This window comes from Balaenoptera acutorostrata, chromosome 19 (assembly GCF_949987535.1).
Source record: "Balaenoptera acutorostrata chromosome 19, mBalAcu1.1, whole genome shotgun sequence".
Lineage (NCBI taxonomy): Eukaryota > Metazoa > Chordata > Mammalia > Artiodactyla > Balaenopteridae > Balaenoptera > Balaenoptera acutorostrata.
This window is the reverse complement of record NC_080082.1, coordinates 12689263-12706578: the sequence shown is the minus strand read 5'-3', so window position 1 is coordinate 12706578 and position 17316 is coordinate 12689263. Positions and strand designations below refer to the sequence as shown.

General features: G+C 52.2%; 1 protein-coding gene across 2 annotated transcripts in view; it reads right to left on the bottom strand.

Moving 5' to 3' along the window:
* The window catches only part of BCAR1 (BCAR1 scaffold protein, Cas family member), a 39283-nt gene extending 37683 nt beyond the window's left edge, over window positions 1–1600 (bottom strand). The window contains exon 1 of one of the 2 annotated variants that reach the window (XM_057533986.1): window positions 1471–1600. In XM_057533986.1, the coding sequence (XP_057389969.1) occupies window positions 1471–1503 (33 nt within the window). In that variant the 5' untranslated portion in view covers window positions 1504–1600. Of the gene's footprint in view, window positions 1–1153; window positions 1359–1470 lie in introns of those variants that run through there. The other variant, XM_057533987.1, reaches the window with a different exon arrangement.
* Window positions 1601–17316: the final 15716 nt, after the last annotated feature.

Below are 17316 nucleotides of genomic sequence, written 5' to 3'. Positions count from 1 at the left end.
CTAATTTTTCTTCTGTAACTCTGCATTACTGCTTCTGGAGGCGGGCAGGAGCTGGAATCTTTAATTCCATAATAACAATGCTTTGCACTTACACAGCATCTCTCCTCCAGTAATCTCCATACACTCTATGGTGGGTAATTAAAAGTCCGCTTGCCCTGCCAGGAAGCCCCAACTGTCTGCTTCACCGTAAGGACGGGGTCCCCCAAGTGACAAGCAGTTCCAGAAACAGGCCAGGGGGACAGGCGCTCTGGGCCACTGCCCCTTCCCGTCAGAGGGAAAGCCTCTAATGCAGCAGACAAACAATGGCTGGAGGCCACAGCTTTCCAGCAGAAGGTGCCCCTTCCGGGAAGGAAGCAGGGTGTCAGCCCCCACCTCAGTCTGTGCATCTGTAAAGCGGGCTGCGGCCTGCGCCTGAGGCTTGGTGACCAGCGGTGGCCAGGATCACTTGCCACCCTCAGGAGGTGGGACTCAGATGCCTCCAGTTGCCGGCCGAAGTGTTGAGCCCTGGGGGTCTGCCCAAGCCTGCCTGCTGGGCTAGGAGGAGTGGGTGTCAGGTGAGAAGAGAAGACCGCATGGCTAGGAGGGAAGAAAAGGCTGGGCCCTGAACCCTTGGGGGGTTCAGCCGCAGAGATAAACTTCCCGGGAAAGTGAGTGCATCCGCCGGTTCTGGGGGGTAGGCGCAGATCCCCACCCCAACAAGCTGTCCCGGGGGAAGGGTGTCTCAGTCTCGGGAGAGGTACAGACCGGGCTCCGGGCCTGGCCATCCCGGTGAGGTCCCTGAGCACAACAGGGCAGCTGTCCTAGGTGGTTTCCAGGGGGGACTACGCAGACCCCGCCCGCTCACCCGGCCCAGCCATCCTGGAGGAGGGTTCCCAACGAGCGGCAGAGACCTCTCCCCACTAGGCCTAGCCGTCCTGGTGGTGGAAGGAGTCCTGGGGGACAGCACGGACCCCAGCCCGACCCGGCTCTCCAGGGAGAGGACGGAAAGAAAGGCGGGGGCGGAGAGGCCGGCTTCGCGGAGACACCCCAGGCTGCTCCCATCCCCCGACGCAAGAAGGCCCAGGTGGGGCGACCCCCAGCCCGGAGCCCCGGCGGCATTAGGCCTGCAGCGGGCGGCGCGAGGTCGCGGTCCCGGCCGGCGGTCAGTACTCACCGGCACGGACATCTTGGCCGCCGCTCCCGGGGCCCGGGCGGGCAGCAGCGCCGGCAGGCTGCGGGCGCCGGTCTGCCGCGCCGCTCAGAGCCCCCCGCGCGGGGTCCCGGCGCTCTCGGGGCTCCCGACGGGATCCTGCGATCTCCCGGCGGCCGGACTGTCCAGCCGCCCCAGCCCACGCCGCGCATGCGCCGCCCCGTGCCGCCCCTCCCCCTCCCGTCTCCTCCGCCCGGGGCCGCGTTAAAGGCGAGGACCCCGGACCCCGGCATTTTTCTGTCGGCCCAACGCGGCGACGAGGCTCGGCCTCCACGCTTTACCCGTCCTTCAGCGGCCACCTCGAGTCGCACCATCTCCTGCGCGCCCGCCCGGTCTGGAGGCCAGAACCCCCCCACCCCCACCCCCACGTTGCCCAGCCCAGGGTGCTGGGCGCCTGCCCGGTGGTCTGGCTGGGCTCCCAATCTCTGTCTGAGGGTGATTGCAAGTCAGCGGAGCAGGGCTCCTAGAAACCCTTCCCACTCACCAGCTGAAAACCCAGAGACACCCCCGCCTCCAACCCCCACAAAACCCCACTCGCAGCTCTGCCCAGAGCTCCTCCGCCTGCTCTGCGTTCCCCTGACTGCCCCTCCCCGGGAACAGCCTGGCTGATCGTCAGGTCACCCTGACAGAGCTGGACTGTCTTTTAGGGAGGATCCTGTCTCCCGGTAACCCCCACTCAAGGGCCACCCACAGCCAGGCCGTCCCTGCACCAGAGACCAGCCTTCAGACACTGGAAGACAGGCATTCTAGGGCCTGAGCCTTCCTTTCTCCGGGTTAAACCCCCGATTTCTTCAGCTGTTCCACATCTGACATGGTGTCCAAGCACTGTGCACATACCTGTGCATCCTAATTGCCCCGCCCCCTGCCAGGTAGGCCTTGCTGTTCCCATGTTACATCGGACAGATTGAGGCTCTGAGACCCCTCGGCTACCAGGAGGCAGTACCAAGGGTCTGACCACTTTGTTCTGCTGCCCATCACATACAAACTGTCCCTGCTTCCTGGGGGCCTTTCCTGGGCTAGAGGGGGCAGGCAGGGCCACAGCAAACAGAGGGGAGTCTGGGGTGACAGCTGCCACCCCCTCAAAGGGCTCTTTGTGTTTGTCTGGCAGGCAGCCCTGCCCGTGCCCACTTGCCTGCATCCAGCTGGCACAGGGTCTCCTGAGCTGGGAGCAGCAGTTCAGCCTGGTGCCCGGGCTCCAGGCCACACATGCCCGCTGTCTCAGTCATTCCCCCTCTGCCACCCTCTCCCCCACCCACCACACTGAGCCTTCCTCCTGGAGCCCAGGCTCCATCCCTCCTTTCTCTCCTACTTCGTCTGGATTCTTATCGCCCACTGCTCCTGTTTTCTCTCCCATCGGCCCCATCTCTCAGTGCCCAAGCCAGAGCTGGGTGAGCAGTGGGGAACGACTCCTTCCACACTCCTGGATATAGGGAAATGGGAACCCAACAGAGGGGTGCGGCTGGGGCCACAACCTCCAAACCATCTCTAGTCCTTGCCTCCAACTGACCCCCAACGACCGCTTACTCGGGAAGGCCATAACTGACTCATCCCTTAGCGCAGGAGGAGGGATGGCTCGGCCAGACCCCCACTCACTCTGAGGCAGGGACCCAGGGCCTTGGGCGTGAGGTCGGGGGCAGCCAGAGGAGCCCCCTCAGGGCACTGAGCGTCCTCCCCAGCACGACCAGGTGTCTGTGAAAAAACAGCGGATGCTCCTCCCTCGCCACCACCAAACATCCCCCCCTGCCCAGCAGGCAAATGATCCCAGGATTACTCACGGGGTCCTGCGAAAAACAGGCTCTGGGCACCTCAGGACTAGCAATTACACCACAAGCAACAGCTGGGCTGCCTGAGCAGGCACCAGCACCCTGAGAGGGTCCTGGAGGGCTACCAGGGCCCCAGGGAGACAGGGGTTATTGTTGCACCTGGCACTGGGAGGGAAGGGAATTTGGACATGGCCACAGAGTAAATCTAGGCGGAGACAAGCTTCATACCCAGTTCTCCAGACACCCAAACCCAGCCTCTATCCCCTGGGCTTTGCCAGAGGAGCCCCTGGCCTAGGAGAGTGCAGTGAGCCTTTGGAGGCGCCTGCAGGCAATATGTAATAATCCTACATTAGCATGTTGCTTCGGCCACTATTGATGAACCAACATTGATACATCCTTATTAACTACTGTCCACACTCTATTCAGATATCCTTAGTTTTCCCTACTGTCCTTTTCCTGTTCCAGGGTCCCATCCTGAATCCCACATTACATGTAGTCGCCACGTCTTCTTAGGCTCCTCTGGACTGTGACCGTTTGCCGATGTGATGCTGACCTTGATGACCTGGCTGAAATAGTGTTTGTCAGGTTACTCTGCTATAAAGTGACTGTTTTTTCTGCCAGCTTTCTACAATGTACCTTTTGAAGAAGTGAGGAGTTATGTTCCACCTCCTTGAGGACAGAGTATCTACATCAATTATTTGGATTTATTCTGAATGGGAAATTTGTCTCTTCTCCTTCATTTATTTATTTATTCAATCATTTATATCAGTATGAACTCATGGATATTTATTTTATAATTTGGATTATATTACTTTATTTTCTTGCTCAAATAGTCCCTGCCTTGGCTGTTTGAGTTCTTTCAGTTGGTGAATCAGATTTTTCAAGTGAATCTAGAAATCAAGATTTTTTATAAAATCTCTAGGTTTTGAAACATTGACTGTGTAAGCCAGTGCTTCTACAGGCCAACCCTGGCAGCTCTAGGCCCTGGGGTCAGACTACCTGCTTTGAACCCTGCTCCTCTGCTTGCAGCTGAATGATCTTGTTCATGTGAGTTAACCTGCCTGGGGCTCAGTTTCCTTATCTGTGAAATGGGAGGATAATATCCTCTGGGTGGTTGAGAGGACTCTGTTGAATGGCTCAGGTAAAGTTCAGGGCACTGGACCTGACACAGAATTCTTATTAAACAGCAGGGACCATCATGACCACAGGCATGAGCAACTCCCTGTGGAGGGCAAGAACTGAGTTTGTTTTGCGGAGGCCTAGAAGGAGACTTCAGGGTTGGAGGTGGCCAGCAGGACCCTGTGAGCCCTGGAGTGGATGAGAAGGGAAACTACCCACCCCAAGCCTGGTTTTCAACATGAGAATCGAACTCTGCTACTCTGTAGTAATACTGACAGGTGGTGTACGCACAGCCAGCTGTCCTATCTTACTCATGCTAAAGTGTGAATGACTACCTCTCTCCAGGAAGGCAAGTCAGACTGGCAAAGAAAGAGAGGCTCAGCTTAGTGGAGTGGATGGGGACCTCACTGGCCTGCCAGGCAAGACCCTGGGGTTCAGTCCTGGCACCACCTCACACTTACCCTATGACCTTAAGCAAGTCCAGTTTCCAACATCCTTGAGGGTAATTTCACAGTCTGGTCAAGGGTGGGCCCTGGGGGCTGGGGCACCTCCTTGTCTGTCCCTCATGCACAGAACCTTGGGTATGCTTTGCCTGGAGGGCTTCTGGTTAAGGGAGAGGGTGATGTTCAGGTCATCAGGCTGCTAGGCGCAGAGGGAGACCTTCATCCCTTAGACAATGAGGTTTCAAGGCCTGGTAGCAGGAGGGAGATGTATTAGTTTCTTATTGCTGCTGTAACAAATTACCCCAGGACTTCCCTGGTGGCGCAGTGGTTAAGAATCCTCCTGCCAATGCAGGGGTCATGGGTTCGACCCCTGGTCCAGGAAGATCCCACATGCCGTGGAGCGACTAAGCCCGTGCACCACAACTACTGAGCCTGCGCTCTAGAGCCCGTGAGCCACAACTACTGAGCCCGCATGCCTAGAACCCATGCTCCGCAACAAGAGAAGCCACCACAATAAGAAGCACGTGCACCGCAACGAAGACTAGCCCCTGCTCTCCACAACTAGAGAGAAAGCCCACGCACAGCAACGAAGACCCAACACAGCCATTAAAAAAAAAAAAAATTACCCTAAACGTAGTGGCTAAACAACACGAATTTATTACCCTATAGTTCTTGAGGTCAGAAGTCCAAAATGGGTTGGCAGGGCTGCATTCCCTCTGGAGGCTCTGAGGAGAATCGTTTCCTTGCCTTTTTCACCTTCTCGAAGCCACCTGCATTCCTTGGCTTGTGGCCCTGCATCATTCCAACCTCTGCTTCCATCATCACATCACATCTCCTTCTCTGTTTCTGGCCCTCCTGACTCCCTCTTATAAGAAGCTTGTGATTATGTTGGGCCCACTCAAGTAATCCAGGAAAATCTCCACATCTCAAGATCATTAATTTAATCACACCTGCAAAGCACCTTTTGCCTTGTAAGGTAACCTAGTCATAAATTCTGGAGATTCAGATGTGTATGGGGGGGGACCCTGGGCTGCTCCCCCACTGGGCACTACAGCCTAAACTTCCGCCATGGCTGCACTTGGCCAGCCCGGGAATCCTCTCACTCAGTTTAAGAGACGCCTCTCATTGTTCATGGGAACAGCTGTAGGTGATGTATGGCTCCAGCATACAGTCTGGCAAAAACCCCTAACAGGCAGGGACCCTTTGACTCAGAAGTGCCACGAACTTATCCTCAAAAAATGCACTCGGGCTTCCCTGGTGGCGCAGTGGTTGAGAGTCTGCCTGCCAATGCAGGGGACATGGGTTCGAGCCCTGGTCTGGGAAGATCCCACATGCCACGGAGCAACTGGGCCCGTGAGCCACAACTACTGAGCCTGCGCGTCTGGAGCCTGTGCTTGGCAACAAGAGAGGCCGCGACAGAGAGAGGCCCGCGTACCGCGATGAAGAGTGGCCCCCGCTTGCCACAACTGGAGAAAACCCTCGCACAGAAACGAAGACCCAACACAGCCATACATAAATCAATCAATCAATCAATCAATCAATCAATCACAAGTAGCCAAAGATATATGTGCAAGGATGTAACTTGTAGCTTTCCTTACGATCAGGAAAACACGGGAACAACTTACAAGTTCAGTAATAGGCACTAATGAAACAATTCACGGAACATTCCCAGGACAGAATTCAATCCTGGGCTCCACCACAAATGATCAGAATGACATGAAAACATGTTTACAATATACTGTAAAGCAAGGAAAAATAGGCTTCCAAATAATAGGTACAGATGGATACTATTTTCATAAAAATTTGCATATTTATGTCATATATTTGCACTGGGAAACGTGTGGAAGGATAGATACCAAATATCAGCTGTGGTTATCTTGGGGTAGGGGTAGGATTTTTTTCACTATTGTGTCATATTTAGGGAAGGCTTATTCAGTGCTTAGTACTCTACGGATTAATAAATAGAGCTTTTTCTGTCTTTACAGATTAAAATTTCACAGGAGACTAGGTTTGTTTGCTTTTTGGAGGAAAAGAGGGGGTTTTGGTGTAACTAAAATTATTTCCTCTATTTTCTAATGTTTCTTGAGTGAACATTCATTATTTGTGCAACCTTTTTTTTTTTTTTTACAGTAAACACTTTTTAAAATTGTGGTAAAATATACATAACATTAAATTTACTGTTTTAACTGTTTTTAAGTGTACAATTCAGTGGCATGAAGTACATTCTCAGTGACCTGTAACCGTTACCACTACCTATTTCCAGAACTTTCTCATCATCCCAAGCAGCTCTGCACCCATTAAACAATAACTCCCCTGCCCTCCTCCCAGCCGCAGCAACTACCATGCTTTCTGTCTCTATGAATTTGCCTATTCTAGTCCCTCACATAAGTGCAATCATACAATATTGATCCTTCTGTGTCTGGCTTATTGCACTTAGCAAAATGTTTTCAAGCGTTAAGTTGTTTTTTTTTTAAATATAAAAACACCTTTTGAGGGGAAAATGCAATCGCCGAGTTCTAGGAAATACAAAGCCACCCTGAACAGGTTCCCATGGAGTCCCGTCGCCTCTGAGCAGGCAGGAGACAGAGGCGAAGGGACTCGCAGGTCCCCAGCAGCGGACAGCTGAGCTGGGAGACCCGCAGCCCCACCCCAGCCGCAGGGCCCCGGCTGCTGGCTTCCTGGTCTCCTAGGATGTTTGTAAACACCCAGGGACCAGAGCCTCTTCCAGGAACAGGCCTGTGTTCTCAGTGCCCGTGACAAGTGGAATTTCACTCTCCACTGGGAACAATCCCCAGGGCATTGTGTTTCTGAACCCAGGGACGAAGCCGCCCGGCTGAACAGTATACATTCTCTAAATTATTAAACAGCTGTTGCCACACTGGGGTCACCAGTGCGAGTCCCCAGAGCAGCAGCTCGGTTCTCAGCGCAGCAGGCACACCAGGCCCCCACCCCCATCACTGCTGTGCTGTCCGGAGGCCAAGGGTTTGCACCAGGGGCGCTGAGAAAGTCTCCCTGCTCCCGGGGAGCGAGGCTGACTCTCATGGAAACAGAAGGAACTCACTGTAGGGAGGGAGGTCTGTACTTTGGCCAGAACTGGACTCCCTGTCACCTTTGACCTCCAGCGGCAGGGCGGGGCGGCCGGGTCCGGGTACCAGGCTGGCTGTGTGAACTTCAGCACAGTATTTATACTCTCTAAGCATGTTTTCATCCCAATCTGTCAAATGGGGATTAATAAAGCAGAGCCCCATCCCTATTTTATTCTTGTGACCACCCCCTCTCCCCCGCAGAGTCATGCAGTGCCGTGGCCTTGATTCAAAAGTCCTGGAAGGACTGGGATGTCAGGCTGGGCTAGAAGGGCTGGTGTGGCTCCCAGCTACAGCAGTTACACGCTGTTGCCGTCAGAATCGCGGACTCGAGTCTCTCCACCCTCCACCTACCAGCTTGCCTTGCTGGGCCCCAGCTTTCTACTTCTCAGGCTCCCCTGAGGCAGGAACTGCCACTCCTCCCTGGAGGCCCAAACCCTTCCCTGTTCAGCAAGGAGCCCCAGGGGAGAGGAAGAGGCTTCACGAAGGCACCACAGAGTTGCAGCTAGGACCTCAGTCTTCTGAGAGAGCCCATGACAGAACGTCCTGTAAAGAGGGGTGAGGGTGGGAAAGCTCCCTCTGTGAGCAGAGGCAGGCTCACTTCTTTATTCTCTGGCCTCTGGGCCTATTGGTTTAGGGTGGTTGTTGAATACACTAAAAGCCATGACTCGGCTTGGAAAGAGGCCAGGGCAGCTGCCCCAGAGGCTTTGAACGTCGTGGGGTGTTGTTCTTGCGGCCAGCGTCTCAGGCTCTCGAGAAGGATGTAACTTTTGGCCTTAAGTGGTTTCCTCGTAGATAATCCCTTCACCCATCTCCACGGTAGGAGTCTTCACCAACCCTGAGGCCTATGGTGACCTAAGCCCAGCTCATCCCAGGAGGTCCGGGGTCTTGCTGTAACTGACAGCAGGGGCCAGTTCTCCATCTGCAAGCACAGAAGCCAGGCCAGCTCTGGCTCTCACACGGTTCCATCCTTGACGGCTCCCCTTTGTCTAAGGATGCGCTGAATGGAGCAGATGCCACAAGTCCAGTCTGGTTGTGCTGCTTCATACCTGTCAAGCCCCATCTTACAGAGAGCAAAAGTGAGGCCGCAAGAAGCAGCCCAAATTACAAAAGAGAGAGGGGTGCCAGAATTGATGCTTGAGGTCTGAACCACAAGTCTGGAATCCCGTGAGCACGTCTGACTGTCCAAGTCAGGACTGACGTGGGAGGCCTGGAGGACACACAAAGGGGCAACTGACACGAGAAGGGGGACGGGCAAGCCATGGAAAGGCTTAGAAGAGGAGCCCTTGTTAGGAAAGATAAAGACCGACCGAGAGGGGATGAGATGGGAGGCTACGCGGTTGTGAATGATAATTTAAGACGAATGTAGACCTGCTCACCAAACCTCAGAACGACCTGGGAAGCATGAGAGAAGTGAAGTGAAGCCCCACCTCTTAACTGAACAAAACTCACCCTGAGCAGGGAGAGGATAAATGGATTCAGAAAACATTTAGAGCGACTCACAGATTAATGTGATGTTAATCACATAGGTTAAATACCATAGGTTAAAAAAAGAATACAAAACAGATTAATCCAGGTTTAGATGAATCAAGGGTCATTGGGGCATATTCCTGCTGCATTAGGGTTCTCCAGAGAAGAAGAACCAGTACGACATAGACAGGCTGAGGGTTCTGCTGTCTGCAGGCTGGAGACCCTGGGGAGCTGACGGTGTAAGTCCTAGTCCAAGCCTGCAGGCATGAGCGCAGATGGACAGGAGGAAATGGGTGTCTGAGCTTAAGGAGAGAGCAGATTCGCCCTTCCTCCAACTTTTGTTCTATTCAGGCCCTCAGTGGGTTGGATGATGCCTATCGACATTGGTGACTATGATCTTCTTCTCAGTCTACCCATTCGAATGCTAATTGTTTCTAGAAAACCCCTTACAGACATGTTTTACCAGCTACCTGGGCATCCCTTAGCCCAGTCAAGTTTGCACAAAAAATTAACCATCACACCTGCCCAGTCCAAGTGCTTCTTCCAGAGACAGAGCCCTGGGCTGGTACCACAGAAGATGCTAGTAGTTCTCAGGGACGACCTAGTCCAGTCTTCTCCATGGATGGCCGTTCTCCTCCTAGTTCCGGACATGTCTCCCCCAAAGCACTGGGCTCTGTGTTCAGAGACAGGCAGACAGGGTTTCCTTGCTGAATCTTGTCTTCTCAGAGGGTTTACATAGGAAGAGAGGGGCACAACCGCCCTGCTGGAGGGAGGAAGACCCTTTTGGGAGGTAACTGGGCATTATATTTCAAGGCCTTGAAAATGTCACCTTCCCTGACATGACAATTCCACTTCTAGCAGTGATCTGGAAATGATCAGGGATGCAGGTCCAGATCTCAGGACTAGGCAGTTCACCACAGCATCATGTATAATGACAAAAAGTGGGTAACCTCAGTGGCCAATGGTTGAGGACTGATGAAACAAATTGTGGTACAAGCATGTAATGGTATATTATGCAGCTGTTAAAAATGGTTTTCTCAAAGAATGTTTGAATAAATGGGGACGTGCTCATAGTACATACCATAGGTTAAAAAAAGAATACAAAACTACATACACCAGTGCGGTTCAACAGAATTCTGTGCTGATGGAAACGTTTGATACCTGCACTTTCCAATAGTGTAGCCCCTGGTCACGTGACTGCTGAGCAGTTGAAATCTTTGGCTAGTGTGACCAAAGAACTGACTTATGAATTCTAATGAATTTAAAATTTAAATCAAAATATCCACATGTGGTTACTAGCTTCTGTATTGAGCTTCACGGGTAGAGTATAATTCCAGCTGTGTTAAGAAAAGCTATGTAAAAACATAGGGAAATAGACTGAAAGTATCCTGAAATGTACACAGCAGTTTTCTCTGTAAGACCATGGGAGATTTAAGTTTTAATTTTTCTGCTTCCAAATTTTCCAACAATGAATGGTTGCCTTCGATAATCAGAAGAAAAAAGAGGTACATCAGGAGGGGGAAGAGAGAGGTCAAGCCCAGTGCAGACTAAGCTCCCACTGGCAGGAAGGCCAGGCGCTGGCCGAGTTGGCCTGGGAGCTGGGGCCATCTGCCTCGTGCAGGGCTGTTTTGACAGAAGTGTTGTGCCTCTGGTGACTTGGGTCTTCTCCAAGCTGCCAGGCAACCTCGCTGACACACTAGACGCTCGGCTTAGCCGGGGTGAGCATGTGTGCGCGCGCACATGGGTCCTGCCATCTGTTGCCAACCTGGCAGCTGAGTGTTGCCTCTTCAGCCGTGTTTGCTGGGACTTGGGTGGATTTTGTTGTTTGAATTTCTCGCTTGTTTCCCAGGCCTTACTTCAGCTGCTTCTCCAAGTTACTGATAACTTTAAGGAGCTTCCCTCCAAAGGCCTTTGAAGGTAGGAGAAAGTTCCTGCAGGTGGGTCTCAGCAGACGCCAGGGAGGAAACCTGGGCTTACTCATTATGGTTTGCTGGTGCGTCAGGAATTTAGGAGTTTGAATTATTTGAAGTGGCAAGAATAAAGGAAATGGAATTTTCCTAAATACAGAGCTGGAGGTTTTAAAATTTTTTCTAGGTAGGGAGGCCATAAGCAGTGGTTCTCAAACTTCAGAGTGCATAAGAATCATGGGGTTGCCTGTTCAAAATGCAGATTCCTAGTGTTAAATGCCCAGGGTTATTAACCCCCCTCCTTTTACAGATGCAGAAATGGGGGCAGAGGAGGCCAAGCCACACGCCTGAGGGCACCAGCTGCTCGCAGAGCTGGGATTAGGGTGTCCTGATTCTCCAGCAAGGGTCTCTTGACTATATCACGCTGCGTCTCAGTCACCTGTGGCAGATGCTTGGCGTTAAGGGAAGAGTTAGACAAATGTGGGGTCCAACCAATTCTCACCAACGAGATGTCCAACAACTCAGTTCAGTTCTGTCACTAACTACCCAGAGTTAGCGCAGACCCCACAGTACGGGCTCAGTCACACAAGACTGCCCCCGCTTCAGACGCCAGCTGCAAACGGGCTGCCGAGGCGGCCCATGCTGCTGCCCAGCTCACAACCACCCCATCAGGTGTGATCATTTGCTAGAACAACTCACCGACTCAGGAAGACGCTCTCCTTACGAAAAATATGTTATAAAGGCTACAGTCAAATGAAAATGGTCCAGAGGGGTCCCGAGCAGGAGCCTCTGTGCCCAGCAAGTGGATGTGGTCAGCAACTTAGAAGCTCCCCAAACTCTGCTTACGGGGTTTTTATTTAGGTTCCATGATGTTGGCATGATTGATTAAATCATTAGCCATTGGTGATTTTTTTTTTAATTTAATTAATTAATTAATTTATTTATTTATGGCTGTGTTGGGTCTTCGTTTCGGTGCGAGGGCTTTCTCTAGTTGCGGCAAGTGGGGGCCACTCTTCATCGCGGTGCGCGGGCCTCTCACCATCGCGGCCTCTCTTGTTGTGGAGCACAGGCTCCAGACGCGCAGGCTCAGCAATTGTGGCTCACGGGCCTAGTTGCTCCGCGGCATGTGGGATCCTCCCAGACCAGGGCTCGAACCCGTGTCCCCTGCATTGGCAGGCAGACTCTCAACCACTGCGCCACCAGGGAAGCCCCCATTGGTGATTTTTTAAAAAAATTAATTTATTTATTTTTGGCTGTGTTGGGTCTTCGTTGCTATGCACGGGCTTTCTCTAGTTGCAGTGAGCAGGGGCCACTCTTCGTTGCGGCGCGCGGGCTTCTCGTTGTGGTGGCTTCTCTTGTGGAGCACAGGCTCCAGGCGTGGGCTTCAGTAGTTGTGGCATGTGGGCTCAGTAGTTGTGGCATGTGGGCTCTAGAGTGCAGGCTCCGTAGTTGTGGCGCACGGGCTTAGTTGCTCCGCGGCATGTGGGATCTTCCCGGACCAGGGCTCGAACCCGTGTTCCCTGCACTGGCAGGCAGATTCCTAACCACTGCGCCACCAGGGAAGTCCCTAGCCATTGGTGATTGATCTCTGGCCTCCCTCTCCTCCCCAGATCGGGCGGGGGTGGTGGTGGGGGGGTGGGTGGTGGTGGAGGGTGGGGCTGGAAGTTCTAAGGGGTCAAAGGGGGTGGTTCTAAGTCAAAGGTGTGGTTTTTCTGGTGACCAGATCCCATCCTGAAGCTATTGGGTTGGAAGCTATTCTGTAACATCTTACGGAAAAACCCGAACGAACTTTTTGGCCAGCCCCACACTTGGGCTCCCCCAGGAGTCCTCTCATTAGCACACAAACAGAGTAAATTCCAAGGGTTTTAGGGGTTTTGTGCCAGGAACTGCACAAAAAACAAAATACGTATTTATTGTACCATGTGGGGTATTTGCAATTAAAAAAAAAAACAGTTGTATTGCAAAGACAAAATAGGCCTCTACAATGATGCTTATTCACATCATTTCTACCCCCAGTTGTCTATAGTGGTCTCAAGGGCACACACAGGTCACACCAGACACTGTTGGTGCAGGAGGGCTGGGTGTGTGTGTGTGACTGGGGGATGGGCAGGTTCCCCAGTTGTCTATAGTGGTCTCAAGGGCACACACAGGTCACACCAGACACTGTTGGTGCAGGAGGGCTGGGTGTGTGTGTGTGATTGGGGGATGGGCAGGCTCCCCTCCCTGTGTCCCAGGATCCCAACCTCAAATTCAAAGGCCCTGTAATGGAGTTCAATGGCAGGGCTGAAACAGAACTGTGAGGTCCAGCTAGAGACAACAGCAAAGATGAGGCAATCTGATGAGGTGTCTGGGACAGAGGGGGTCCACCCTGCCACAGATGCAACCTCAGGCACCCAAAGAGCTTCCAGACTTAAAAAATGTCTCCCAGGGACTTCCCTGGTGGCACAGTGGTTAAGAATCCGCCTGCAAGTGCAGGGTACACGGATTTGAGCCCTGGTCCGAGAAGATCCCACATGCCGTAGAGCAACCAAGCCCGTGAGCCACAACTACTGAACCTGCATTCTAGAGCCTGCGAGCCACAACTACTGAGCTCGCGTGCCACAACTACTGAAGCCTGCACGCCTAGAGCCCATGCTCTGCAACAAGAGAAGCCACTGCAGTGAGAAGCCCACAGACCGAAAGTAGAGAAAGCCCAAGCGCAGCAACGAAGACCCATCACAGCCAAAAATAAATAAGCAAATAAATAAATTTATTTTTAAAAAGAAGTCTCTTATTTGTCAGTCAGGGTGCCTCAAACTCGGGCAGGCTTCGGTTATTAATGTAGAGGTGTTAACTGGAAGAAGTAAGGCATTACATCATTACCAGAGATTAGTGGGGCTAGTCAGAGGATAGCTCCCTCCCTCCCAGCAGAGGCCCAGCAACACTCCTCCGCACCCTGAGGAGCTGGCCACACCTCCACAGCGGCCTCATGTCACAGCTGTGGCCCAGGGCCCGGGGGTGAGCTCAGGATGCTGGGCAGAGTTTGAAAACAGGCAGCTCCATAACTTCCACTAGAAAACTCAAGACATTGACTGTAATTCATTTTGGTGTCTTTAAATTTCAAGCTCATTTATCCAGGTCAGGAACCATTTGTTTGCATCTAACAAGTCAAGGCCTGCGGTAGCATCTTTCTAACATATGGCCTGTTTGTGTGCACCTGTGCAGCCTTGTGGGCAAGGGGAAGGCTGATCGGCAGGAATCACACCATCAGCTGTGCTGGGATGGGGCACGTGGCCTGGTACAGACCCCTCAGCTACCCCAGCCACCCAACCTGCTTTTCAGAGAAAGGGGAGCTGGGGCGGGGCGGGTGGGGCATGTGGTAGTTCACCTATGTGAATCACTCACCTCCTGGAGAATGTCCCAAAAGCGGCTTGGAGGGATCATTCTGGAATGCCTGCTGGCCCAGAAAAGGAGGCAGAAAAAGCTCCTCGACACCCAGCAAGCTCATCACCATGGCAACCCTCCATCCCTGAACTGCCCATCCCTTGGCTCTCTCTCCCTAAGGAGACTGACAGAGGTGATGCAAATTTAAATGTGGGCTTGTCTTTCTTTCAAAAAAATTTATCTTGAAATATTACAGATAAATAGGGTAGAAAGGTATAATGAATAATATAAGAAATATCTGTGTTCCCAACTCCCAACTGAAGATATAAACCCACATCATTAAACGAAGCTCCTGTTATCTTTTATTGTATAACCTTCCCAATCCCATGAGAGGTAACCACTATGCTGAATTTAGTGTTTATCACCCATTTGTTTATATATATTTATATTGAATGAATATAGGAATATATATAATTATGTAGTATATATATTATTCTGAGTCAAAGGACAATATCTTTCTCATGTTTTAAAAATTTTATTGAGGTGAAATTCACATAACATAAAATTAACCATTTTAAAGTGTACAATTCAGTGGCATTTAGTGCATTCACAATGTTGGTCAACCATCACCTCTATGTTCGCATGCTTTTGAACTTGTATAACTGGGATTGTACGCTAGGTGTTCTGCATCAATGCTGCTTAAGAGGTTCATCTGTGCTGAGGCATGTAGCCCTGGCCCAGTCGTTTCACTGCGGTACTGTATTCCACTGTGTGGCTATTTCACAACTGGCCCCTTCTCCTGATGGGCACTGGGTGGTTTCCAGGTTTTTACTGTCACCGATGAGCCTGCCTCCTGTGCACATGCTGGTGCTTCTCTAGGATGTCAAGCCAAGAGCAGAGCTGCTGTGTCACAGGCCGAGCGCAGCTCCAGATTCATGAGATATCGCCAAAGTGTTCTTCGAGGCGGTGCTAATTTATACTCACAGAAGCCTGGCTGTCTTGGGGAGCTGGGAGCCTTTAGTGTGAAATTTAATTAGAGTAACTTAACACCTGGATAATGTATTTCATTTAATAAAATGCTGTGAGGTAGGCAGAGCAGGGTTATTAAGCATTCTCAGAAACCTTTTGAAGACAAGGCATCTGAGACACAGAGGGAGGGACTCAACCCGGATGGCAGGGCTACAATCTAAGGTTAGAGGCAGGACGCCAAACCCACTGTCCGATGTTGACAGTGTTCTCCTCACGTTACATTTCTCCCTTCCCTCCCTGACACAGCCACCTTGTCCCTTACTTGAGCGTAGATCTGTCTACACCATCAGCTTTCTGAGGGTACAACAATGAAAGCTCACCGGCAGACCATGGAGAGGGGCCCTGGAAAGGAGAGTCTCTGTGGACTGGGCAATTCCAGGCTGCAGGGAACCAGGGTGGAATCTTCCAGACTTCCACAGCCCACTTTCCCTCTGTGGTCAACTTCGTGTGCACAAAGATTGTATCTGGTGGTCCTGTTGGATCTAAGTTGCCTTAAGAGGGCATGAAAAAAAAGCTGCAGAAAAAAAGAAAAGACTTTGCAGGAAAGCCTGAAGCAGGAACCCTGGGTACACCTGTGTGCCCAGGGAAGGAGGTGCAGTGGGATGGCATTTGGGATGCCTCGACTCTCCAAGGTACTGTCACCTGGACACCAGCCCCTCCTCCCCTCACTCGCTGAAACCAGGCAGCATCCCAAAGAGGAGAGGACAACACTGCCTACACCGTGTAGCACAGGAACTTGGTTCCGGGGCAGGGCTTAGGCCTCCCCACCGGCTTGTCTGACCAGGGCCTGAGGGTGTCTAGGTGAGGCAGCACACTCTTCCCCGAAGAGAGGTTCAGATGCCGCCGCAGGGCACAGACGACTGGAAGCTGAAGCCAGCGTGCCCAAGCCGCTGGTGTACTTCTGACACAAGCTTCTCGCACCGGCGTGTGCCAACTGCCGCTCTCCTCAACTGGAAGCATCTCTTCATCTTTGGCTGCTCTGTCCCCCTGCACTCAAATCTTTCCTTTCCAACGTGAATTCTCCAACTAGGAGCTGGGATCCAGAGAGGCTGTTTCATCTTGCCCGCAGGGCCCTCCGCCTTCTGCCCGCTAGGCGTAAGACACAGGTGTGATCGCTGGCAGTTTCACAGTCTGACCTCAGGCAAGTTTCCCCTTCTGGTCAGATAACTTGCGAGGAAGCACCAGGCACATGGCACCACTGCATCATTTACTGATGAAGCTACGAGCTTCTGAGTCCTTCCCCAGGAGTCCACCATCTTACACCAATTCCTATTTGTTTATTGGTTTTTTGGTAATTAAAAAAAAAAAGAGTCATGGACTCTTACCCAACATGCCTGAGCAATGCCAGTTCTGGCTAAAGACGGATACCAAATACCAGAAGAAGACCGCACTCCAGAGAGCCACGCCGCACACACCTTCTCTGTCCTGCTGAGGCCAAGAGGCAGCACGGCACCTGGAGAGCCCTGTCACCTGGCCTTCCTGGTCCCTGCCTGGCTACCAGCAGCACCATCACGCCACTCTTTTCTAGGGAGGTTTGCATCCTTCTGCAGTGCCAGCTACCAGCTGGCCTGCTGGACCTGTCAGTTCTCATGAAATCGGGCCCTGGGCTCTTAGTCCAGTTCCCCTCCTCAGCTCCAATGGTGCACGGCTCACTCAAGACTTAGTTCTTAATGCGGCCCTTCTCCCCTGGGGACCTCACGCAGAGTTCCTAATTAGAGGACTGCGTTCCTTGGGAAATAGGTGAACAGAACACATAGAGAAGGCTGTTTTTATTCTTTGACCGTATGCTGTTTTAGGGCAGTTTTTTTTTCAGTAACGGGAAGGTAACAGATGCTCTGGAAATCTGATGCGTTTATCTGGGACAAGAAGACAAAGACTGATGGCAAGAGCAAGGCCAGGAAACTCATCTCTCAGGGATTCTCTGGACTCCACAGACCAGCAGGAAGTATC